The 27,518-nt window shown below is 40.8% G+C and overlaps 1 protein-coding gene across 2 annotated transcripts in view; it reads right to left on the bottom strand.

Moving 5' to 3' along the window:
• Window positions 1-27,518, bottom strand: part of SNTB1 (syntrophin beta 1) — a 229,638-nt gene that overhangs the window by 106,843 nt on the left and 95,277 nt on the right. For both annotated transcript variants that reach the window (XM_040979364.1, XM_040979363.1), the window contains exon 2: window positions 22,055-22,271. In XM_040979364.1, coding sequence (XP_040835298.1) covers window positions 22,055-22,271 — 217 coding nt within the window. The remainder of the gene's footprint in view (window positions 1-22,054; window positions 22,272-27,518) is intronic.

The raw sequence follows: 27,518 nt of genomic DNA, 5'->3' as shown, positions 1-27,518 counted from the left end.
CTAGCTTCCCTCTTACTCACGAATCCACTCATTTGGTGAGATGACATTTGTTGGGTCCCTTGCAAGTGTCAAGCATAAAAAGTGGTAGTGGGTAATAAAGTATGTACCAGACCAAATCCCTATACTAAAAAATGCAGAGAGAACTAGGCAATAATAATTTGACAACATGAACTACAAAGCCGCTTAAGAGGGGTTGGTTGGGAGGAGTACACAGAGCTCAAGAATCTAATTTAACTTTGATTTTGAGATGTAGGCAAGAAGATGTCATCTCTTTGGATCTCAGATTTGAGTGTCTACCAGAATCATCTGGAGAGCCTGATGAAATGCAGATTCTTGGGTCACACCCCAAGACCTCCAGGAATTTGTATTCCTACAGATTTCCAATGATGGGGATACTGCTTAGCCGAGTTGAAACTGCTGGAGAATCACTGTCAGGCCTGGTGATGGACCTCAGGACATCATGAATGAAATGTGGGTTTGCGGTTCGGGATGGATGTCAGCAAAGACTCATTTAGTGGAGAAAACATGCCTTCTTTCCCTCACACTGTCTGCCGGGTTCAAGCGCTTTCTGGAGGGTACTGAAGACAGAGGATGTAATGTGATGCTATTTCGATATATGAACTTTGGAGGTAAAGTGGGGCAGTGCTTAAATCCAGTGCTGTCATTGCTGGGTCTTAGCATAGCAAGTGCTGGAAACCATAGTTTCTCAGAATAACATTAGCAATGACTGTGTGTTGAGAAAGATAGGCGAAGAACTGCTGAGTAGGTGATATTTGTGTCAGAACAGAGGGATGCTGGGTAGCTTGTGAAGCTAATGTTAGGAGCTGATAAGTAGGGAGGTGGGAGGACGGTTCCAAGCACAAGTCACCCTGCTGTCAAAAACACATTGCCATATTCACTGAAGACTTCCTAATAAGTGTGTGCATTCTGTATTTTCATAAATAGGCGCCAATCGAAAAGTTCCCTGGGGAACTTAACTCATCAGAAGAATTTCATGGGCGAATTCCCTTAGAAGTTCTAAGGAAACCAGGTTTCCACAGAAAGCACATGGGGGAACCCCAAACCAGAAGTTATGGGTCGGGGACTCAGATCCATCTCCTGGGAGCTCTGTACCATGCAAAATCCATTTTTCTCAGTGCTCGTTCCATTTTTAGCAGCTCTACAATGTGGTACTATAATTAGTGCTATTCTAAAGATGAACAAACTGAAGGTCAGAGGGACTCAAGTTCCCTCGGGAATGACAGAACCACTGTTTGCTCTCAGGCCAGCAGAATCAAGTTGTACACCTCGGGATGTTTGCTTTGGTTTCTTTTTAAAAATCATCTTGGATACCAACTCAACTGTTAAATTTGTCTAGAAATGCGTTAAGATGGCAGATTCTTGAGCTCCTTCATGAGTAGTTCCACTTTCACTAGTCCACATTCTTTGTAACCATGAAATGGGAACTTTTTTTTTAAGGATTATTTTTATTACAAAGTCAGACATACAGAGAGGAAGAGAGACAAAGAGAAAGATCTTTCATCTAATGATTCATTCCCCAAGCAGCTGCAATAACTGGAGCTGAACCAATCTGAAGCCAGGAGCCAGGCGCTTCTTCTGGTCTCCCACTCGGGTGCAGGGTCTGAAAGCTTTGGGTTGTTTTTTGGCTGCTTTTTTAGGCCACAAGCAGGGAGCTGCATGGGAAGCAGGCCCCTGGGATTAGAATTGGTGCCAATATGGGATCCTTGCATGTGCAAAGCAAGGGCTTTAGCTGCTATTGCAGTGGGACCTGAACTGGAAATTTTATTTGGGGATTTGAGATGTACCATTTCTTGAGGTAATGGGTTAAACAGTGTACCTCTAAAATTCATGTCTAGGTTTGGTATTGTGGCGTAACAATTAAGATACTACCCGCAATGACAGCAACAATTACAGGTGCTGGTTTGTGTTCTGGCTGCTCCATTTCTAATCCACTTCCCTGCAAAAAGCTGGGAAAGCAACAGAAAATGACTGAAATACTTGGGCCCTTGCTACACGTGGGAGAACTTGAACGCGCTCTTGGCTCCTGCCTTAAACTTGGCTCACCCCAAACTGTTGTGTCCATCTGGAAAATGAAGCAGTGGACAGAAAATCTCTGTCTCTCCCTCTTTGACTGTAACTCTTGCAAATAAATAAACAATTAAAATTTGTATAAAATACAATCCACGCCTTCTCAGAGCCTAAGACTATGGCCTTACGTAGAATGGAATCTTCACAGTTGTAGTTAGTTAAATTGAGATCATATTTGACTCTTAAGCCCTCAGTTCAATGACTGGGTCCAGATTGGAAGAAAACTCAAAACCAAATCTGAACCAGGAAACGGGTAGGGAGAGGCTGGAGCAATGTAGCTACAAGTCAAGGAAACCACAGAGAGCCAGGAGCCTCCACACGCTGCCAAAGGCAAGGTGAATTATTTCCTCCAGCTTTTGCAGGAAACACGGCCTTAGCAGCTCGCGAGTTTCCAACTATCAGCGTTCAGAACTGTGAAAGAACTAATGTCTTTTGACTATGTAAAACCTCTATGTTGATTTTATTTAAAGTGCAGGGAGAGGAAGAAGAAGCGGGGGACAGAGATACTGGATACTGTTAGCTGACTCCCCAAATGTTTACAGGAGCTGGGGGTTAGACTGATTGAAATCAGGAGCCTAGGACTCCGTCTAGCTCTCCAAATACTTGAGCCATCACCTGATGCCTTCTAACGCACATCAGCAGGGAAATGGACATGAAGCGCAGTGGAGACTAAACCAGGCACTCCAGTGTGAGATGTCTGTGTCCCTTGTATCTGAGTGTCTGACCCTCTGTTGCTTTAAGACACTTTGGGTGAATTCAGTATGATCGCTCTAGGAAACTAACATACCTGCCATCTCAAGATTTCAGGGAAATAATTATTATTGTCAATGGAAATTCAGAAATAAAAAAGGAAAACCGGGAGCAGTGCTTGTTCAGGGGAGGAGAATCAGGTGATGCAGAAATTAAAGATGGTTTTTCACTGCATGGTCTTTGTACCCACTGGATGATAAACAATTTGTATCAAGTGAATATACCATTCAAGTCACATCCTAGAGCAATATGTAAGTTATCTGCGAATATAGTCAATAATCAAACATTTGCTCTCTTGCCCTGCTACAAAGAAATGCAGAAATCATATTAAAGTCATTCAGATGATTTGAGCTACCAGTGGGAAAATCTTGCCCACTGATAACAGAAGCTCTTCAAGAGGACATACTGTTCCCTGAGACACTTCTGTGCTAGTTAGGAGAACAAGAGGGGGCACATTATCCTGATTGGATGTTCTGGAAATACGCGAAGTAGTGAAGTGGCTTGTTTCACATAATCAGAGAGGTAAGTATCAAGGCTGTTTCTTCCAATTGATATAATATCCATTGAGCACGTACAGTGAGCTAGGCACTAGTGAGAGAGAAGAATCAGATGTCTTCCTAGGCTGTCCTGGGGCTGTTTGCCTTCCGATCCATTCTTTGCTTCCCTCACTTTGCTCAGCACCACTGAGGGAAGATTCCTTGAAGTTTCTGTTTCCTGTGGTTTCTGTGAATTGGAAGCTCTGGGAGAGACTGAAAGGCAGGTGGGAGGAAATCACGGGACCTCTGCTCCCTGGCCTGACTGCGAAGGGCAGCGTCTCCACAGCAGCGCTCTCCATGGCTCCACTTGCTGCTCAGGTCCACCATGCTTCCAACACAATGGCTCTGTACCCGGCAGGTCTGTGACATTCCTTCTCCCTTCTTGTTCCTTTAGACTAAAACTAAAGTGGGAACTTTTGGTGTTATTAACCTCTGAGTGTTTTCATCATCGACTGTTGGCTTCTCAGCTTGTCCTTCACCAGCATAACCCGCTCTTTGCATCCTTTTCTCCCTGTTTAAAATGCTCAGCGTAGTCCCTTTTGCTGACTGGTTCCTGATTAAAATGCTTCTGTAGTTTGGACTTCATTGCCTGTGGCTTGACTCCATCCTTTTTGCTCAGGCTCTGTACGACCCTTACAAGGACAGAGGGACAACTTTGAGAAGCACAAGCTCGGTCAGATTCATAGTCAGGCATGTAGCTGAGGCTCCATGCACCCCACTTCACAACTGGCTGGCTCCAGGACTTCCCAAATGGAAAAGGCATTGCCACGCCCAAAGCCAGTGCTGTACCAACCCCTCATCAGCCTTCTGGTTAGTTTAAAGCTTTGCGAAACAAGCAATTCTGACTTGAAGGCTACCACTATGATTTTTTTAAAACACAGGCCACTTGGGAGCAGAGAGACCACTCACAGAGATCTTCAAGCTATCTAACTCCAACAAAGAGGCCAACAGAGGCCAGAGTTGGCTTCCCTTGGAAAAATGAAAGTGAGTAAGTTGCACTGTGGTCATGGTCATTTAGCTAGGTTTCTTCAGATCTGATGCCTCTCCTGTTTTATAACCTGATGTACTGAATGAGGCAATCATTTCAGAGAAAAATTTTTCCACCTGAAGACCACAATTATCTTGGAAAATTTCCAAGGCACCATTTGTCCAGGGCAACAAGTAGACTATAGAGAAGCTCTATGGGAAAGAGCTTATTAAAGCGCTTCTTTAACTCCTGGGTCTTCTCTTTTCTTAAAGCACTTATTAATCCATTCACCCATATAAATGTTCCACTCTAGGCCAATCATTGGGCTGGGCACTGGGACAAGCAAAAGCAAGTGAGGCTACTGTACTCAGGCCAATCACATCAAATCAAGAATAAACATAAAGTTACTATGTCACAACACCTGGCAATGCAGCCCAAAGAAGTGTATTCCAAGTAGTCGTCAGCAGCATCAGGCTTTGGGTTTCTTGCAGGTCTCAGAGACAACTGAGGCTGACGTGCCTTGGACAGCTTTAGTCACTTTGCTTATTTGTTTGAATTCCTGTAGCTTCATGGCTTCTGAAGTGCTTCAGCCTACATGATCTCATTTGATTTCTGTATCAATACTCCAAAGGACAAGGCTAATTTTTCTCCCCAGAATTATGGCATTAAAGCTAGTGCAGCTGAAAATATGAGACAATGGGTGAAGAGGCCAGGGCTAAGTGTTTTCAAGTGTCTCTTCTTTGTTTATAAACAGTCATCAGCTTTGTCTTCAAAAGCAATTAATTATAATCAAGGAAGAAAAAAATGCCATGAACAGAGAGAAATTCTAGCACCTTTCCATAGTCACGTCTAGCTTTGCTGAAATAAACAGAGGCAAGGGTTCCTCTTCAACAAAGGTATCTCCCACACCTAGAGGGAAAGGGATTCAGCCACCAGGACGAAGTCTCTTACAGCCACAACTCTGAACTGCAGTCACAAGGAATGATTTAATAAGTCTTCAATGTGTTGAGGCCCAGCTGCATTTCAGTTTGAACCTTTGAGTCATTTTTCTCTCACATGGATGGCTTCAAACACAAAGGACGGATTTTTATGTATTTTAAAAAAAATGTGGTGCCAAGCATGGTAGTCTCGTGGCTGGATCCTTGCCTTGCGAGCTCCAGAATCCTCTATGGGAACATGCTCAAGTACAGATTGCTTTTCCATCCAGCTCCCTGAAAGCAGCAGAGGACGGCCCCGAGTCTTGGGACCCTCCACCCAAAAGGGAGACCTGGAAGAAGCTCCTGGCTCCTGGCTTCAGATGGGCTCAGTTACGGCTGTTGTAGCCACTTGGGTAGTGAACCAACATATGGAAGCTCTTTCTGTCACTTCTCTCCCTAAATCTGCCTTTCCATTAAAAAGAAAATAAATGCGCAGCCAGAGACAAAAAAGAAAATTGTATGAAGGCAGAAGTGAAGAGGTAACCCTGGTCTTGGTGTTTTGGCTGCACTGCTGCCAAAGCAAAGCTTTGAGTGTTAAGGAGAGATAGCGGTTGCCCTCAGCGGGCTCCATGGTGTGGTCAGGAGCTTTCAAGCAGCAGGTGCATCCTGGTCTCTCACTCACTATGATCCTATATCTCAATAGTTACAACGCTGTTCTCCTGACTCCCCACTTGCCTGCTGCTGTTGTGTCATAGAGGAGTGCAAAGGGTAACAGGGACACAATGTAGATGCTTTTTTTCTGAATCCTTCCAATGATTTCTTTTTTTTTTAAAGATTTATTTTTATTATTTTTTTATTGGAAAGGTGGATATACAGAGAGGAGAGACAGAGAGGAAGATCTTCCATCTGATGATTCACTCCCCAAGTGAGCGCAACGGCTGATGCTATGCTGATCCGAAGCCAGGAGCCTCTTCCGGGTCTCCCACGCGGGTGCAGGTTCCCAAAGCTTTGGGCTGTCCTCGACTGCTTTCCTGGGCCACAGGCAGGGAGCTGGAAGGGAAGTGGGGCTGCCGGGATAGAACCGGCGCCCATATGGGATCCCGGGCATGCAAGGCGAGGACCTTAACCACTGCGCCACCGTGCTGGGCCCCTCCAATGATTTCTTGTAGGTGAAAAGAAAAAAAAAGCCTCTTTATATTAAATTTCTTTTTAAGTTATCTATACCAGTTTCTATTTCTTCCACTCTATCCTGAATAACATTTGCTAAATACCTTCACACAAATGAGTTCTGACAACTTTTTATTTGAGACCTCTTAATTGCTGAAATAAGTAAATGTGTACCGTTGGGAACTCTAGGTTCAATCAAAAATAAGGAAAAGCATACATTTGTTTGAAGTCTCATGTTTTAGTTTTAAAATTCATGTAAATGAACTTCATAATAAATTCTTTCCTTCCAAGTGTCGGAGCAAACTTCTTGCTCCTGGGAAATATACCTTTCCATTCAGTGCTTTATTTAGTTCCAGGTTAAAACAAATCACGCTATTTAAGGTGCTACATACTTTGAGAGGTGTTTAAATTGTGTAGCAATCCTGAACTATAAACATAATGATGCCCATCGTATAGATTGTTTAATGTGTCTCAGTGAGGGAAAGTAAGGTGTTTGAGGTCACAGAGAGCTATTTTTCAAACGTTAAGTCCTCTGTTTCCAAAGCCACATGATGTTGCTGCTACAACATGCAATTCTATAAGAAAAAAACAATCCTTTTATTAATTCCTTTTTATTCACTCATCGATTCATTCCATTAGTTTCTTTCTCTTCTACAGACACAGAAGACTATAACTATCTGACTTAAAATGGTCTACTTCTTCATGTGTAAAGGATTCAGAGGGAAAAAGTGGATGGAGCACGAGAGAACCCTCTGTAGAACTAACGAGGTGGAAGGGGAAAGAAAACCAGCAAAACAATGTGGCTGGTTGCACGTGAACGTCACTATTGTACAAGGATACCGGATTTAAGAAACCTGAGAAAATGCTACTCCGTGAAGTCAATAGGATCTTGGGATTACCAGGATATCAGCAGAAATAGTTTGGTGCAAACTTTCCATTCCGGGTCATCTAGCCTGCTTATATATCATTTTCTGTTTCTGTTTGACAGCTGCTACAGAACCATGCCAGCAAAACTTTTTTAGAATATTTCTGTAGAACCATAAGTGGCTTTGGTAGGATTCTATATCTTCTTAGTAACTCGAGGCTTGACTTTAGGTTTCCTGGAGAAATTAACCTCAAGATGTTATTTGCGAACTGACCTAGAACTTTACACTGTTGGTCACTAGGATGTGGATCGGACAGAAACATATAAAATCATGTTGTGTTCTTCATCTACCCAAACAGCTATTCTGTAGTTTTTAACTCATTATTCCACCTCAGTATTTCTCAGTACTTCCTAAAATCTATCTAAAAATATATTAGTATACCTTCATAACATCTATAGCATCTTAACAGGGTTGGACAATTTAAAGGAAGGGGGAAAGTATATTTGCTACACACCTGTTATGTTGCAGACATTAGGTGAAAACCAACTTATTCTAAAATAGCAAATACACAGAGACACTATCGTTCTTAGTTAATACTTATTAAAAAATTAAAAGACATTTTGTAAGTTTCCCAAATCATTCAGATAATAACTTTGGGAGAAAAAAAAAAAAGAAGCCTGTGATCCAATCCAGGTGGGCCTGGCCTGAAAGTCCATTATCTTTTCAAGACTACACAACATATCCAGTTAAAAAAAAAAAAAGGAACCATTGCCAGAGAGCTTGAGAAATTAGCTCCAAGAACTTCAGCTTCTGGATGTAGAGGTCTGTTTCCAGGTAACATGAGGAAACATTTTCTGATTGCCTGAATGTTTAATAACACAGGCAAGGAAAACAAATTGCACTTCTTGGCACTGGCTGTGTGTTTCATAACCCAGATGAGGCAGAGAGTTTTATTCTGGGGTAGAGGGGGAAAGAATTTACACTAAAATAAAAGTATGCACATAAAGTGCAAATGATTTAGCATCCTAGGTAGAAGCAAGTTAATGTTAAAAGGAAAAGTTTAGATTTCAGATTCTCACTGAGGCAGGGGGAGGTCCCATCCTCTTCTCCTGACACCTCTGGCTGATCTGATGCCTTTTATGGGTACTTCACTGTCAAAATAGATTCTGTACAATGACAGCCACACTCTTACCTGTGCCTCTCTCAGCCTGCAGCTCTGTCACGGAGCAAGATGAGGTTCTTGCTAAACTTCTCTTCTGCCACTATCTAGGAAAAGTGAAAGAATTTGTTTCCAAGTGTGTTTCAGGGACATGCTGCCCCGAGTACTCCCTGCTGCATGGTCCCTCTGCAGTTTCTAGCTTAGCTGAAACATCTTGTGTTGCATCAAAGCCTCTAGATCCACCTGATGTCATAGTAACTTAGGAAATCTTCATCCAACTCTAGCTAGTGTAGGGACCCATGCATATTGTTCAAAGCAGTCCATGAATGTTCATCCAGTGGGGTTTTGAGGTGAAGTGCTTGCATCAACCATATATTTTTTTAATAACTAGTTATTGCTTATATTATGCCTAGCAGACCTGTTTTCAAATGGCCAGAATAGAAATCATACTTTTCATTTTTGCCTCCACATTCATTTTCTTTTCTGTGTCTATTTCTTTGCTCCAAGATGTCAACCTCTGTGGATCAAATGGCACCACTCAGGCTTAGTAGATTCCAGCTGCCATTGGGGTGCAAATATTTGGAAGCATCAACAGGACATTCTGGGGCAGCAGAGGAGAAACATGAGGACATACTTGTCACACAGCCATCTCAACCCCAGAAGGGCCTCTTCTCTTCTCTAGGACTACAATCCTCAAGGTTTCAGTAATTTATACTCTTGGCTCTCCAGATTCATGATTCATCATACTTTCTTGCTGTTGGTAAGCCCCAAGTGCTTTCCAACTGTTGTTGGTTTCTTTTCTCTGTGCACATTACCTGTTACCATTCAATGATGATACCAACGTCCTTCCTAGGGCCTTGACTAAGATAACATTAGGCATATCTTCTGTATTCAGTAATTTCTACTTTACTGTTCTAAGATTTATGGTCAGTGCAAAAAAAAAAAGACATCTGGCAAAGAATTTAGATCATCAGAATGTCTATTTATGAATTTAAATTTAAGGAAAGAGATTCAATCAGAAGAAAGAGCATCCATTAGCAGAGAAACACACTCTATACACGGTCATTCTAAATGCACCTGCAGTGTTCCATGACACAAACCCATTCTCCACTAAAGGAAACAAAATTCCACATGTGCGTCAAAAGAGAGAAGGTCAAGTGCCTCTCTGCGAAGTCCCCTTTTGCATTAGAATAATCAGAGTGGGTAAGCCTGAATAATAGTTTTGGAATTATTTCCAGATTCCTCACTGTCTCAGCTGGAAAATCCTGGGGTAGATTTTGCAAAGCAAAGAGAGTTAAATTAATATATCAAGATCAAAAGATTAAGACCTAGACAATGAGGTTTAACATTGGAAAAAATCCTTCAGCACTCACATGGGCAAGTTCAAGCACTCCAAGTGTTCTTGTCAGAAGAGGGGAAATGGAAGGTTTCCTGGAATGATGCTAAGAGGTACAAGAATAAGCTAAAGTAAACTTTTAAGAAGTTTTGCATTGACAAAATCATGGAGCTGCACTTTACATGTCCTCACCTCAACTTTCTTTCTCAAGGCAAATCAGAGATAACTTAAATTTCTTTTTTAACTAGCTTACATTGCCAGTGAAATCTTACTAATTCATGCCCTACCGATTAAAAATGTATGAAAATTAATATGAATGCTGAAGCTTATTTCTGGAGAAATAGATTTTCTTTAAAATAAACAGGCTATGAAATGTTTTTTAAGCTCATTAAAATGAAACTTTTTTGTATTCCGTTGACTGTGTTTCTAGGCCATTCATGTCACTCTCCTCTCCCAAATAAAGTATCGGTAAAAAGACAGTGAAACAGGTGTACTCCTATAACAGAATAAGAGAAGTAAGAGCCCCATACATGTCTGAGGGACTTACAGCAGTAGTGTCAGCTCATTGATCCTGCAGAGGAGGAGTGAAGGAAGTTATAACCGCAAGAGGCTCAAAGAGGATTTCAGCCAGATGGACGCCCCTTGGCTCTTTACAATCAGCAGTGGATCTGAAGTCCCATAAAGGACTTTCAGGTCTACCCTGAAACGCAAGGCCCTGTGGGAAGACAGCTTGGTGCATCTTGGGCATCTCTCAATGCCAGGTGTCCTCTGACTTTCCACCCTAACCACATACAATGAGACACTACATGATTCTCCTCTAAGTGCTGGACACACCTGCAGAAAAGTTCTAAACACGGACAGCTGCAGAATTGCAAGGAGCCTCATTATAAGGCCAGGTTGCCAAGCAATAACTCTGCACAAATCCTCACTGGTTGTTAAGGTTCATCCACGCACCTAGTTCCAATGGGTTTCTTGGTCTCTCATTGTAACAAGTAAATAGCAAAGAATCACCACAGGTTGGGCACAATATCTCCAATAAGTAAGAGAAAGATCCAAGCAACCAACCAAACAGAAAACCAAATACAAGTGATACATTTAAAAAATGAAAACAAAAATTAAAATTACAAATTATTAAAGACTTAATTTCAAGCCTAGTGGTTAAAGTGCTAGCTTTGCATGTCCTAGGATTCCATATGGGAGCCGGTTCATATTCTGACTGCTCCACTTCCCTTCTAGTTCCTTGCCTGTGGCCTAGGAAAGCAGTAGAGGATGGACCAAAGTCTTGGACCCTGTAGCCCTGTGGGAGACCCAGAAGCTCCTGGCTCTTGGCTTTGGAGTGGCTCAGCTCTAGCCACTGTGGCCACATGGGGAGTGAACCAGTGGATGGGAGATCTTCCTCTCTATATCTCTTTCTCTTTGTAAATCTGTCTTTCCAAAATAAATAAGTAAGTAAACAAATAAATAAACAAATCTATCTTTAAGAATCCAAGTTTTAATGGAAAATTCAGCATCCACGGAACAAGAATAAAATTCTGTGACAAACATTCAGAGAACAATAACAACAACAAAGAGAGAGAGAGAGAGATGAAATACAGTAGCTACAATATAGACAAAACATTCATGGGAGACATTCTGATGAAACAAAACATATTCATGAAAAAGTAAATTGAAAGCTGTGATAGATAAACGGAAAGAAAGCCAAGTTTAGAAAAATCCACCCACATCCAAGTGCCCGGGTTTGATTTCCAGCTCTGGCACCTTATTCCAGCTTCGTGCTAATGATGGCTCACGCGACTGAGTCCTTGCTACTCCTGCTATCAGGAGACCTCCCTCCACTGTTGTCTTTCTTCCCATTGGCAACAGGCATCTGTGCCGTGCACCCAGATTATGGAGCTCTTTTTCTCTCTGCCTTTCTCCATCAGCAGGTAAAAACCAGAAGCAAATCTTTCTCAGAAGCCCAACATCCTTCCACAGGGAGGTGTGGAGAGCCCAAACAGGGAAATTGGCATTTGTCAAATTAATGATGTGAACATTTTGTACAGATCTGTTTCAGTTGGTCTGTATTTTTTCAAAAACAAACCATATTTCAGATCTGTTCTAAATTGCTTGTCTTAATTGTTTTGATAACATTGAACATTTTATTGAAGGTAATTTTTAGAAGGGAACATCTGATCTATTTATCTGTTTGTTAGATTTATTGTATATGTTATGCCTCTTACTTTTTCTCATTCACTAACTGACGACTTATGATTTGCTTTCTATTTAAAACTTCTGATTAATTCAATACAATTTCCCAAAACCTTCCCCTTTCCTTTCATCTTGAATTGTTGGAATGCTATTATAACTTCTTGTTTCTATATGTCTTATATCAAACATCCACATTACTTTTCTTCTTACACATAGCATTTTTACAGTAACAACGTATTTTGTTTGGGTTTGTCCACATGAAAAGCTACTGCAGATAGATAGACAGATCAATTAAGCATGACCAAAATTGTCTTCTTATCCTTAGAGAGCAGCTAGTAAATTGAATTTGAAGAATGGATTATCCAAAGACAATACTCATTTTTTGTTTTGTCTCAGTTTTAAATCCGGAGGTGCCAGTGCTGTGGCACAGTAAGTTAAGCCTCTACCTGCAGTGTAGGTATCTCATAGGGGCATCAGCTCCACTTCAGATCCAGCTCCCTGCTCATGTGCCAGAGAAAGCAGTGGAAGATGGCCCAAGTACTCCAGGCCCCTGGAGCAAGGTAGGAGACCTGAAAAAAGCTCTGTCACCTAGGTTTGGATTGGCTCAGCTCAGGCCATGACTGCCACTGGGGAGTAACCCAGTGGAAGGAAGGTTCATGTCTCCTCTCTCTGTAAATTTGCCTTCCAAATAAAAAATGCATATTTTTAAGTATCTGACTGAAAATTTAACTTATACTTTAAATTGCAATTGAAAAAAATGGGGCAATGACTTTTATTCATGATGTACTGAGCTGATTACAAGCAAATCATTATATTACAGTTTACTCATTCCAGTAAGATAATCATCTACAAAAACAAACAGACAAACGAACAAAAAACCCATCTGGACATGCTAGCTAAAGTATAGTTAGGAAATTTTGCTGGTTTGTGTTTTAAAGTAATGCTGATCTTTCAAGAAAAAAGGAAATAAATGAATGTCGCAGGTGTCAGAAAGGGGCATGGGGCAGGCAGTAAAAACCTGAAGTCATTCCTGGTAGGTAGGGAGGAGATGGGATCATGAGTAGCATTGGGTAGTGCACCAGGCAGTAGCTGAGGGGCTGAAAACTTCAACTTTGATATGAAGATAATGATTAAGGCCTTGGAAGTCCCTGAATTGAGAAAACTCAGAACTGAGGTTTTTTGCAAAAAAAAAAAAAAAAAAAAATCCAGAAATCTACAAGGCCTGAGAAACCTCGTGAAAACTTTTCTTACAACATGATTTCTGAGCAACAGCTTTGGAACATGCCCTGGAAAGACCTCTCTGATCTATACACACACGAGCCTTCTTCCCCTGCATCTAGTAATGAGGTTACAGTGACAGGAAGCTACACTGATGCCACGGTTGTCCTGGTAAAAATGAGAAGATGTCAACATGAAGGCATCTGACCATCGCAACAGTCATACCAAGTCAGTTCAACAACCACATTGTGTAGATGCCATCTGAGTCTGTCTGTGCAATCATCATAAAGCATCTTAGACTAGGAAACTTATAAACAACCGGACTTTGTCATCCATAGTTTTGAAGGCTAAGAAACCTAAGATCCAGGCCCCAGTGAGGGCCTATTGCTACAGTCTTCCTGGCACATGTTTTAACATGTAGGCAAATTCACTCCCTCAAACCTGTGTATAAGGGCAGTATCTAACCTACTAATCATTTAGTATACGTTTTAGCATACGCATTTCAAAAGCAACAACCCATCATGTCCTAGGATTCTAACCCCCAAACCTCCAAAATTCTTGTCCTTTTGTTATGCAAAATATGCTCATTTCATCCTAATGGTCACTAGTCTTAACTTGTTCCAATATCACCTCCAAAGTCTACATTCTGAAGTCTCACCTACCTATCAGGTATGGGTGAGGCTCAAAGCATGCTTTATTCTGAGGCAGTCTCCACCCTGGCTGAGAAATGTGCCACGTTTCATGCTTGTAAACCAGTATGCAGAACTGGATGAGCATAGATCTTCCCATTGCAAACTACAGAAATGGAGATGAAGAAAGGGACAACCGGCCATCAAGCTCAGCAGGGTCAAAATTTAAACCTGAGGTCTCCAGGACAATTTTCTTGGAGCCTCAGTCCCATTTTCCAGACAGAATGTTTTCACTGTTGGGTCCCAAGGCTCAAGAGAGTCTCAGCCCAAACCTTGGGTGCTAAGGAACTTTGACGTTGTCCCAGGGCGGCACTTCTCCCAAGGTTGTGGGGGGCATGAGCCTAGAGGGAGCTCTCCTGGTGTGCTTTGCTTCTTGCTCTGTCTCTCTGAGGCACTCCATGGCATGCTTTGAAGTCTAGGGGGAAGTGGCCATGCTCTGCAACTTTTGTACACTGTACCTGGTTAAGATGCTTCTGTGCGGATGCTGCCAAGGTTGAGCATAGATGCCTTGCACAGGAGCAGCTTGAGTAACAGCATGGGTGGCCGAGGAGTTTTGCACCGTAAGGTGGGCAAATAGATTATTGAAGTTGTTTCCAAAGTTCTAGAATTCTGAGCCTGTGACGGGATGGGCAGTCTTTCCCCAAAGTGACTGTAACACCCTTAAAGTCATAGTTGCATTACTGAGGTGCATACCTCTGGCTTTCACCTGTTCATGCTCATCTCCTTAGCACAGGTTTTCTCAGAAACTCCTTTTGTTATCACCCCAGAACAGGGTTTTTCATCCTTTACAGCATGGGCAGGCTGAAAATTCCCTTCTGTTTGCTTCTTCTTTTTTAAAATTACATCTTTAATGGTGTTTCTCTTTTCTAGAATTTTACTATAAGAGAAAAGGTGAAGTCATGCTGTACCTTGATTTAGGTATTTCTTGGTTTAGATAGTTCTTCTGCCAAATATCCTAGTTTATCACTCACCAGCTTCTCTTTCCACAAATTCTAGGACATGATCATAATTAAATTCCTTGCCAAGTTAAAACACAGATTGACTTCAACCAGTACCATTTCTCTTCTATTTGTACTCTCAGCAGAATTGCTCTGACCATCCATATCTACCCACATTCTAACCACAGTCACTTATGTAATCTCTGAAAAGATGAAGAATTTTTCTACAGATCTCCTAGGCTATTTGTGGTAGCAGTACCCCATTTTTTTTTTTTGGTGCCAGCTTCCGTTTTTGTTTGTTCAGGCTGCAATAGAAAGGCTAGGTCATTTTTGTTTGTTTTTCAGAGTATTACTCCTAGTTCTCAAGCTGGGGAGTCCAAGGCCCTAGCAAACTTGCCGTCCAGTGAGGACACATCCCCCCCCCCCAGCACAGTCTCTGTGTGATCTCTGCTAGTGGCAAGGCAAGCTGAATCTCTTGAAAGTCTTCCACATGGCCATGAACCCTATTCAGGAGGGATTAATTTCATAACCTAATTACATTCCAAAGGCTTCATGTTATAATACTACAGTATTGAATATTAGGCTCCAACACATACATTTTGCAGGCACACCAACATTCAGGCTGCAACAGAAAAGGAATCTAGGAATTAGGAAGAGAAGCACTTACCTAAAAAAAAAAATAAAGTGACAGATTGGGACTTTCAAACCCCTAATATTTAACTTCAAATATACGGCTTTGTTCATTGATGCTAAAACTTAGTCATTTAGATCTCTGCTATAGATACTCTAAATGTATCTACTTAGTGTAACACCATTATGCATTCCGTTACATTTTTCTTATTTCCAGAATGGAATGTCAACCATGGCCTCTTATCAATAGTTTACTTTTAAGCCAACCAAGAGCAAAATTGAGAAGCACTTTTCACAAACGAGAGTTTACTGAAAGTGCAAGACAGATCTGAGCACCTCATCAATCTTCAGTGTTGATGCACTAAAATAGAGAACACGTTAGCAGCACTCAAATTTTAGCGAGTTCAACTGGGAGCCCCGTATAAGGTATGTGGATACTTGTGGTGGTGGTGTTAGTGGGGGCAACAATGTATCCCCAAACACAGGGAAAGAAGAAAATAAAGCTAAAGTATTAAAATAATTACTCTTTTTTTTGTAGTCCCAAAGAACCATTGGTCTATAAATGTGCAGCAAAACAGGTGTGTATCTAAAACTCTGAAGTAGGAGGTACAGAAACAACTTCAGGAAATCAGATCTACATACATAGAGAAAGATACTGTTTAGGCCATCTGGGGATTCAACATTGTTTGAGGTGCTTGGTATTCTGGAATTATGCTTAGATTTACATTTACCTCACAGTATAGTTGGTGTATGCTAGAAGGATGTTTAGATCTCCCACAGGAGCATTTCTGCCTGTTTGATAACTTGATCTGTTCTTCTAAGTGAGTTCTGTTAGGTTAATGTGACTCAACCTCTTAGAGTTGGATCCACGCCATGATCCACTAGCTCAGATTTCTCACGCTCCCTTACTGACACCCAGGTGCTGCGCTGAGGATGCACAGCCACCTCGTTCCAGGTCACATCTGTCACTCTGACTGCATCCTGAACAGACTTTTTCCATTTCAAATAGGACAGAATATTCAGTGAATTTTTTTTATCTGGCATCATAAATAGAGATCTATAGAGTTTTTGAAGAAAGATTGCATCTCTCTACTTAACCATAGTAGTGCATTAGCAATGACTAATGCTATGTCAACTGTCCGCATTAGTTCAGCTGCTCTCAATTCAGGAACACGTTTGCTTGATGAGTTCTCTTGGTTTGTTGAACTTTTCCATGTCTATCAAGACAGAATTGTGTTTTTATTTATCACCTTATTCTCAAAGATATTTAATGGAATATGCCCTTTAAATAAGTTCTTAAAGACAAAAAATGTTAAAAACAGAACCATTTTGATGCCTACTTTATACTAAGAAAAATTCTCAAAATCTTGGGCATTAAAATGATAATACAAGATAACTAAAAGAAGCTTGGGAACTGACCCTGTTGCTACAACAAATACCCAAGACTGGATAATTTCTTATGAAGAGCAGAAGTTGTTTTGGCTCACAGTTCTGTAGAATGGGAGATCCAGGAGAGTGGTGTCAACATTTGCTCAGCTTCTTGTAGAATCCCCTGCTTCAACTTAACCATAAGAGGGCAGTGCACAGCAGGGCAGACAAAACACAGGTGCTCAGGTCTCCCTACTCTAACAAAGACACTACTACTAAGAGGCCACAATTTTACAATATCATCTGAACCCAGTCACTCCTAATACCACCAGCATATGAATTTGGGGATTAGGTTTCTGATACCTGAACTTTGGGGGGATATCACCTAAGTGGTCTAACTGATGAAGGGTTGCTAGAGCATTAAGCCCGAGATAAGCAGAAACTGGACAGTTTGGGAAAAACCAAAACCTAGCAGAAGCTTAGGCAATATTGAGAGATTTAGACATTAGCATCTGTGTTAGGGAGCCAATGGTCAAATTTCTTGGCTTGCTAGGTGAAAAGCAGATGGAGGACGAAATGAAAGGTATAAAGTAGAATCAAAGCCTACGGTAGGAAATACACCTAAGTTCTCTGAGGGGCTGAGATGTGGCCTGGATGAAAGCAGTCGTTGCAAAGGGGAAGAGCCAAATATGAAGAACAAGGCATTTAGAGGCAGAATAATAATTGTTGTAATCATTGTCAACCACCAGCAGTGACATATTCTTGTGGATTCAATGCCTGCTGTGTGACCTTTATACAGAGAGAGCGGCAATCTTGCCTGCTGTTCCATTCCTGTTTCTATCTGAGACGGTGCACTTTCGCATTTTAAATGCAAACTGCAAGTAGCTGCTTGCCATCCTCCAAGGACTCTGGCTTGTAGTTGCTGGGGCATTCATCACCTGTCCTCAGCTTGACGCACCCAGGAGACCAGTAATTCCTGGTAAAGGTGTGTACAGTTGAGGTGAACTTTTCTGTGATGTGTTGAAGTCAGAGGCAATGGGGGGAAATGCTTCTAAAATTGGGCATGGTATTACCCAGACTTCAATTTCAATCCTAAATCCACAGTTTGCTTTAACTCTCAGTTCTAAGAAAAATTTCCTCATCTATCCAATAACGATCACAATCCCTAGCACCTTGATATGCTGTTTGGATTAAATGAGATTCTTGCTTAAATTCATGAATATATGGAGGAACTAAGAGTATCCTATGGGTCTAGCTATATAAAATCTATACTCTTGTTTTCCTTGTTATTTTTAATTTTTAATATCTATTTTTTTTTCATGATTACTAGTTTCTTTAAGAAACAGTAGAGTTTTGTTGCTGTTCCTTTTTTGTTCCAAGAATTATTTTATGGAGAGTTTTTAAAATTTATACACAGGTGTCCAGTGTGGTAGCCCAGTAACTAATGTCCTCTCCTTGCATGCACCAGGATCCCCTATGGGCACCAGCTCATATGTCGGCTGTTCCACTTCCCATGCAGCTCCCTGCCTGTGGCCTGGGAAAACAATAAAGGATGGTCCAAAGTCTTGGGATTCAGAATGGGAGATCCAGATAAAGCTCCTGGCTCCTGATTGGCTCAGCTCTATCCATTGCGTCTACTTGGACAGTGAATCAGTGAATGGAAGATCTTTCTCTGTGTCTCTCCTTCTCTCTATAAGTTTGGCTTTCCAGTAAAAATAAATAACTGAAATTTTTTTTAGATAGGACAGGGATAAGGTAGGTTGGATAGAAACAACTTAGGTTACCCACAGTCCATATCAGAGTGCTTAGGTTTGAGTTCTGACTCCACTTCTATTTTTATTTATTTTTATTTTTATTATTATTATTTATTGGAAAGGCAGATATACAGAGAGGAGAGACAGAGAGGAAGATCTTCCATCCGATGATTCACTCCCCAAGTGAGCGCAACAGCCGATACTATGCTGATCCGAAGCCAGGAACCTCTTCCAGGTCTCCCACGCAGGTGCAGGGTCCCAAAGCTTTGGGCCGTCCTTGACTGCTTTCCCAGGCCACAGGCAGGGAGCTGGAAGGGAAGCGAGGCTGCCAGGATTAGAACCGGCGCCCATATGGGATTCCGGGCGTGCAAGGCGAGGACCTTAACCACTTGCGCCACTGCGCCGGGCCCATCCACTTCTAATTTTAACCACCTGCTAACAGACACCTTGAGAAGCAGCAGATGATAGCTTAAATAATTAGGTCCCTGCCGACCATAGGAGATATGGATCGAGTTCCTGGATCTTGGTTCCTAACCTTGGCAAATCCCAAATCTGTGGACATTTGGAGAATGGACAGGTGATGGAAAATCAATAAAACAATCCATCACCTATCTCAAACTTGTAAACACAATGGAAATGAATAAATTACAAAAAGTAAATCTAACAGAGCTTTTATGTAATTTTCTTTTTTTACTGATTTTCAAATTTTATTGCACTTTTACCACCTTGTGGAACTTACAGCATTTTCTTTGTGGTTAAATATATATCCAATTTTACGAATGTTCTCAGTGTACTTGAAAATAAGGCAGATTCTCTACTGTCATACTATAAAGTCTGCAATATATCCAAAGCTGTCTTATTAATTACACCATTGGGCCTTCTGTATCCCTGCTTATCTTGTGGCCTATAATACTCTGGCTTGCACTGAGAGTGGTATATATTAAATTTTCTAATATGAGCATGTTTCTGACTCTTTCTTTCTGCTATCAAGGTTGCTGCTATGCCTCTGTTGATACACATTCATTATTATTACAAGTTCCTTGTAAACTCAAGTTTTCTGCATAAATCAGTACTTCCTTGTCTTATTTTGTACATTCAGCCTGTATTTCACCTTACCATGTATCAAGATCAAAATCAATGCTTTTAGTTGTTGATAGCTTGTATTTACTTTGTATTTTTTTATTTTTCCGCATTCTAAAATCACTTAGTGTTAAATGTATCTCCTGTCACTTTAGAACAAAGTTGGATTTTGTAGATTCCATATTTCTGACTCTACTCAGCATATACAAGAAGTACATAAACCATTTGCTTTTTTTTTCTTCTTCTTTTCTTCAACTATGGGCAAGCCTCCTTTAGGTTCAACATTTTATTGATAGAAGTCTGGGTTCCACTGGGACCTGAAGACCCCTCTTAAGCCATCTGGCTTAGCCAGATTTTCATTTTCAATTCTGCCCTGCTGGTTCTCTAGTGGACAGGTCTGCCCCTCTCCCACGTGGAAAACTGTACAGTTACTCATCATTGGAAGACTAGAAGACCATTGACACATACCTCTAAAATTCATTCTTCTTTACTGAGTGGATACACACACCAGAGTTTTCAGTCTTTGGATGAAAGTCTAATGTTTTTAAATGACTTAGGAGCTTGTAAACTCACTGATGGAAGAAACTCCAGAAATGATCTATTTAAACTCTCCCACGTATGAATCACTTTTAAATTCTTTGGTTCCTCAGTTTTCCTGGAAATGGTCCAGTCTCTAGGTTTTGAGGCTCAGTTAGACTTTACACAAGCTATCTGACTTTGGACATGTAGACAGAGAGCCTCAATTTTTCACCTGTAGAATGGTGACAAGGATGGAACCACTACTTGAATTCTGTATGTGTAAGGTAGTACTGACAGGTAGCGTTAATAACCTTGCCAAAGAGAAACCTCTGCGGGTAGATTGGATACCTGCCTGTAGCAATGTGGATAACATTATCAGTTACATAAGATCATCAACAAGGAATTAATCGATTCTTCCAACTTTCTAATAAAGCCAACATTTTTAATGTGTAATTTCCAAATTATTTAAAATGGCAACTAATTTTGACTTCTTCAAAACATTACACTGATCAATATAAAAGCACCCAGGAGCTGGTTTTCCTGTAGGTTACCACTTCGCAGTTTAGGTCTAAATCAGTTTAATGGCTGCTACAAGATACACTGTCAATTGTGAACTCACCATGTCTGAAACCTTCTATTTTGGATTCTTTGGGAGAAAGGATTTGATTGTGTTGGAAAGAGGCCAGCGAAAACTCACAGCATTCAAGACATCGACTGTAGTCCAGGAAAGCAGCCGAAATCATCAAGGGGGAGAGAACATACAGCAAGGTGGGAGTGGATATCTATGCCTCTTTCCCATCTGTATGCTGTCTCCTCTTTTGCTGAAACTTGCTAGTCCTCTTGTGCAACCAGCTGCTCTTTATGTACAAACAACTGACATACAAGGAGCAGGGAAACTGGATCAGTAAAATCATGCAGCTGGTTGGAGCCACTAGAACCCGAGCAGCTCCTTAGCGTAAGCTTACCGAGATGAGAACGAAAAAAACATTGAGCTGGACCCAAGAAGTGACTTTCTTTTTTACTTCCTTCCATTTGGCTTATTTGTATCAGCAACTTTGAACCTACTTAAATATTTCTATTTAATGAGTTGCAGCTGTCTTTCCATTTGCCAGAAATAATAACCAGTAGAGTAGGATCTATTTTTAATGCTTTAATAAGATGCACAGGTCACCAAAGATTCCCCATTTGCTAACTCAATTCTGCCTCTTTCTGTATACCTCTCATTTTCCTCCAACTTACTTTTGCTGTTTGTTGTTGTTGTTTGATGAGTTAAATTAACACTTTCAGAGAAGAGCGATCCCAAATATGTAATTTCTCTTAACTGGACTTCTAATATGTGCCATGCATCTTAGCTGATTGGTCTACCCTGTGGCATGCACATGAACAGATTTGGGAAATGGCTCTCCAGGCTTGGACTGAATGTATTCCTTTGCCTCTCTTGAACACAAAGAGAATTATAGTAGAAAATAGCTTTAGGACTTGAACTCCCTGAAAACACACTGGTGATCTATGAAGGTTAGAGAGGCGAAGTTGCTAAATGTTAAACACTGACTGTAACCACAATAGTTCCTATTCACAAAAGGTTTGCAGTGCTAGGCATTTCATGTACATTTTCCCATTTAATTCTTACAAAGATACTTCCGTCAATTAACCTCATGACAAAACTAAGCCCTAGTGTTCTAGAAAACTTGTGCAATTAATATTAGCAGACTGACTCTGGTCAAGCTCAGACACTCAAGATCTACTTCCAAGATGCTCCACCCGTTTCCAGGACCAAAATTAATCTTGGATATTACGAATGTTTTCAGAATCTGAATAGAGGCTCTCTTTTCACTTCAAGGCCAAGTTGCTGCTGAGATACTAAGAATTTTTTGGTTCTCCTTACCTGTTCTCAGGGTCAGCCAAGGCCATACTCCGTGTGACATAGCACATTTTGAGGGGGATGCTTTTCCGGTCTCTATGGAAGGAGAAGGGCTGTGACGACAGAGGGTCTGAGGAGCTGCCCCCTAACCGAGGGGATTCCGGCGGTGGCGTTTCCCATCCTATCTCTGACACGGGCGATCCTTTCTTCACGTAAGGAGTGGCTTCCCGCATGTACTTCACTGCAAGAGAAACACAACGACTACTTTCCAGTACCTCCAGGCGGGACTTCTGAAACCTCTCACTGTGCTTTTAAAAGGGCCTTCCTCTGCATGAGGTCTTCATACTGAACCTCTGTAAGTCTGAAGAAGATTCAGATGGTCTGTCCCTCTCCACATAATTATCCTATTATTTAAATGATGTACAAATACGGGTCCTAGAGCTTGCTATTATAATGCTCTACAGTGGAGATTCGCTTCTGGGTTTGTACAGTGGGGACAGCTTTTGTGTTTCTCATGTAGACACTCTCATGCTGCTAAAAACGGGGTAGAAACAAGTACACAGAGAGAGGAAGCACAACTTTCTAAACAACACCTGACTCTGTAAAAGGCAGAATGCTGGCAGGTACACTCACCCTCAAGAACACTGCTTTTCTTTTGGGAAGCAAGGATAACGTTTTCAATTTAATGGTGCTACAAAAAAAATATATATATACAAAAAAATACAAATAAAGCACATGTCTATAGTGGCATAAATCCATAATAGTAAAAGCACCGCCTTTGAGAGCTGAAAATAAGACAGGTTACATAAGTTGTAAAACATACATTTTTAAAATGAGGTAAACTGATGTGTTGAAGTAAAAAGGAAAACAAAGTTGAAGATTTGTAGAAAAACCAAGTAACCTACAGCAACCTACAGCTTATCTTTGTGTGGAAAATAATAAGCATACTAGCACAAATACAATTAGTACGACTAGGAGTGACATACAGGAAGACATCAACAATAGGTAGCTTTGGGAAGTGGAAATGCAAGTGAAGATGATGAGGAAGAAGATTTTGACTATTCATTAACCTTTTATAGCATTTTAATATTTAGCTATATGCATATGTTTATGAGATCTTAAAGACAAGTGGGACAAACTACCATTCTGCTCTTTAACATGTTTGCCTCAGTATTATTTAGTGGGTTAAGCCCCTATCTGTAGTACCAGCATCCTCTAAGGTGATGATTCATGTTCTAACTGCTCCACTTCTGACCCAGCTCCCTGCTTATGGCTTGGGAAAGCAGCAGTGGATGGCTCAAATATCTGGACCCCTGCACCCATATGGGAGACCCAAAAGAAGCTCCTGATTTCTGGCTTTGGATTAGCTCAGTTCTGGCCATTGAGGCCATTTGAGAGTGAACCGGTAGAAGATCTTTCACTCAGTCCATCTTTCTGTAAATCTGCCTTTCAAATCTGGTCTTGGTGCCCCACTTATGTTCCTTTTATCAATTTCCAGCTACTGTGGATTGATTGAGAACAATTCAGAGCTGCTCTCTTCTTTGGGAAACTGCTCTTGGTCCAAAAGAAGCTACCAGGTCTGAGAGGCTACAGAGGTGCCAACCCAAGACACAAGTTCAATTTTTTGGGAATACAGGCAAGCCAAAGCAGACAATAAAGGAGGTTTTTTTTTTCCAATTTTATAACTAGAAAATTTAAAATTTTATAACTAGAATTAAAAATCAAACAAACTTGTGAGAATCTGTGTGAATAATAATGAATCCAGGAACATGGAAGATGGTCAAGTTCACAATATCCAAATATATGCAATATGGACATGTGCTCCTACTGGGGTGCTCTTACTCCATCACAGTTATAAAAAACACAACAATTGGGTCTGGGATGACGGTTCAGTGACTAAATTCTTGCTTTGCACATTCTGGGACCTCATATGGGTGCCACTTCCCATCTAGCTCTCTGCTTGTTGCCTGAAAACACAGCACAGGATGGCCCAAAGGCTTGGACTTGATACCCACATGGGAAATCCAGAGGAAGCTCCTTTTGAAGTTTTTTTTTTCCCTCTAAAACCATTTAGTAGAAGATAGAACACTGCATAGCTCTGTACACTGTAGAATTATACTCCTTAATATACTTGAAAATCAAGTATCAGCTATGATGTGTTTAAGATTTTCTTCTGACTTCATTATTGTCCCCTTGTTGAAGTTGTGGATTAATGGTTCAAGAAGGAGGGGATCCTTCATGGACAAGGTGGCATTGCAACCTGTCCTAAAGGGCAGCATGGATTTTAAGAATTAGAAAGAAGAACAGCAATCTTTCCTTTATATAATACACTCTGATGCACAATATTTGCAATTTCATGGGGAAGGAAACTTCGGCCTCAACTAGGAGTTATTATAGAGAAGGAGCATTTCTTACATACTTGATATGCTAGTTATTGAATGAGAGTTTATACGTCTACCCACATTCAAGCTTCACAATGAACATTTAGAGTCCTATGTTCCACAAAATGAAACTTAAAGTTTTTAGAAGATGTGGATAAGTTATAGTTTTTTAATTAGGTGTCTATGCGTAAACAGTAATACAAGAATAAATTGCCATTCTTTCCAAGCTCTTAAAAGGAAATGCTTCTTAAGATCAGTCCCTTTCTTGTGAATATTGGCGACTTTATGTAGATCATGCTTTGCAATTTACTATTACACACATCAGGGCACAGCTAACAGATTTGGGTCTTATTTTATCGGCAGTAATGACATTCAAAATGGTCTATATGGCAGAATCAAAGATCAGCTTTAGTGAGAACTAGAAAGTGAGATTGGGACAAGATATTAGAATACGGACACATGTTCTTAAGATCCTTGGGGATGACTGGTAGAGATACACAAGACTTATTTTAAACATACATGTTAGGTGTGAACAATTCCAGGAATCCTCTTCTTCAAGCACAGAAGCATGAAAAATGTAGCAAATGGGAATCTGGAGTATCCACCAAATAAGCACTCCCTACGTGGCACAGCAGTAGAGGAGTTTACAAAGAAAAAATCTGAACACACCGCAATGCCTTGAAAAAAGCACACCTCATGGTGAATAAGACTGTACAAAGCAGGGTTTATCCACTGAAATTAAAAGCATAGAAGTTTTCATGTAAAATGGAAGAATTAATTCATTCGTTCAATCAGCCAAAAATGGCCAGTCAAAAGTTTGAGGATTATGAGAAGTGATTAAAAACAGTCCTTGATTAAAAGAAGTTTCATTTACAAAAGAAGAGAAGTAAGGAGATGGCGTGGCTGCTTGTGTGAAATCTTTTTTTTTTTTTTTTTTTTTTTTTTATTGTTCCTTACATTGTATTATGTAGTACAGTTTTATAGGCGCTGGTTTAAGGAGGTGGCCAACTCAGAAAGTCTCTGAGAATTTTTGAAGAATGAAATGCAAACCTTTTCTAGGAACTTCATTCTAGGCTTTTAGAAATCTCTAGGAACCCTTTTCAAGCAGAATAAACAAGCAGTAAATCAAGAAAATGTCACATCCAAAGATTAAGGTGTCATGAACAAGAACTGATAGCAATAAGGACCACACCTATCGCAGAGCGACTAGTAAGCTTCCAGAAACTGATGGAACCTGGCAAAAAGACAGAATGTTTACTTTTATTAGTAGCAGCAAATCCAGTTAGGTCAGAAAAGCAATTACTGAATGACAGATAAAAATAAAGGATATTTTTGTAAGACAATGATACATAAAGACAGAACATATGAAACAGCAAGAAACGTGAAAAATGAAGTGCAAAGGACTAGTATAGATTTAACTGGAGCCCCAAAAGAGCAGAGGATGGCAGAGCTTAACAATTCTCCTGATACCACCACAACACACACACTCAAGAAACCTGTTTTACTGAACAATGCCCGTGAACTTTACTATTAGGACAAAAGTAATGTGCTCTGTTTTCTCCACGGAGTGGGCTTAAAGGCTTTGCTTTTCTCAGAAACGGCATCGTCTGAAAGCTTCAGATGTCACCTCTGTCTTCTGCAAGTGTTGCGAGAAACTCTTAGCAAATCACGGAATGAGTCTCAAAATCTCTGGCACTACCAGAAAATATGTGTCCGAATTAAAGCAGATACAAGAGGTCACAGGTTATCATCGTTGTCCTCAGGGAGAGTACACAACACAGCTCTACTTAGAGCCCCCATGTTCCGCATGCTTGCTTATTTTTGGTAAGGGACAAAAACGCAGAAATTTGCCTTTTTTACATAGCAAAGAAATCACAGCAAAATTCTTATTGTCTTTTTCCAAAACTCTCATGATTTCTGGGCCAGAGGAAGTAAAAAAAAAATTGTCAAAATATCCCTTTTTGCTGGAAAGGATTCTAAGTAACTTGCACAGGGTTTGGCCATCAGCCACAGGCTTAATTCTAGGGTCAAGCAGTCGAGGTCTGGGGCTGGGTATCCTGATGGAGAGGGCTGTGTAGCCATGTTTGTGGGTAGGGAAGCAGTGCTGTTCATAAGAAGGACAGAGTATGTCAAACACTGTCATGGTTCTCTTTGCCCTAGGATCCTGAGATCTGTGCACACGATTATCAACACAATGAGACTATCATCTAATTCCTGGAGGCAAAACTGGTCTAAGACTCGATTTGACTGCAATAGGAACCCAAAATTCATGTACTGAAGAATACACAGGTTGGCTACACATTTGGCAAAAGTCTAGAGTGAACTAAATGGGTGGCTGGGGATGCTCTGCTCCTTGAAGCTGGCAAGGAATCATAGTTTTACTCCCCTTCTACTGTTTCCCTAGCATGCCATCTAATGAATCAAAAATGGTTCTTGCCCTCCAAACATCTAGACCACGTTCGTACGGTCTAGCGTTGTGGCTCAGCGGAGTGAGCTGCCCTTTGGGATGTGCACCTTCCCTATCAGAGTGCCAACCCGAGTCCCAGTTACTGCGTATCTAATCCAGCTTCCTGTTAACGCGCTTGGGAAGGCAACGGAAGATGGACCTGAGCCTGCGAAATTGCCATGAAGTTCCTGGATTCTGGTTTTGGCCTAGTCCAAATCAGGTTGTTATAGTCATTTGTGGATGGAAGATTTCTCTCGCTCTCACACTGCCCTTCTCAATCTGTCACTCTACATTTCAAACAAACAAACAAACAAACATATATATGTATGTATATACATTATAACAAAAAGACCAAATTCCCATTATGAGAGAGGAGGAAGAAGCAAAGAGCATAACACCTTTCCTCCATGAAGAGCACTTTTTAGACTGACATACGAAATCGGATTATAAGCCAAAGATTACATGGCTTCCTCTGGTTGGAAAACAAATGTTCTTCTTACTATGCATAGTCACCCTACAACCACATGGCTAAAAATCAGTAGTTAGAGGAGGTTATGGCCATAGAAGAAGAAACAAACAAACAAACAAACAAACAAACAGATATTAGGGGACAGTGTGGGGCTTTTGCCACAGGGAGACATCCCTAATTTGTTCAAAGTTT

This window comes from Ochotona curzoniae, unplaced genomic scaffold, assembly GCF_017591425.1.
Source record: "Ochotona curzoniae isolate NIBS_2020 unplaced genomic scaffold, NIBS_Ocur_1.0 contig_3190, whole genome shotgun sequence".
Lineage (NCBI taxonomy): Eukaryota > Metazoa > Chordata > Mammalia > Lagomorpha > Ochotonidae > Ochotona > Ochotona curzoniae.
Note: the sequence above shows the minus strand (reverse complement) of the source record. Positions and strands in the feature narration are given on the sequence as shown.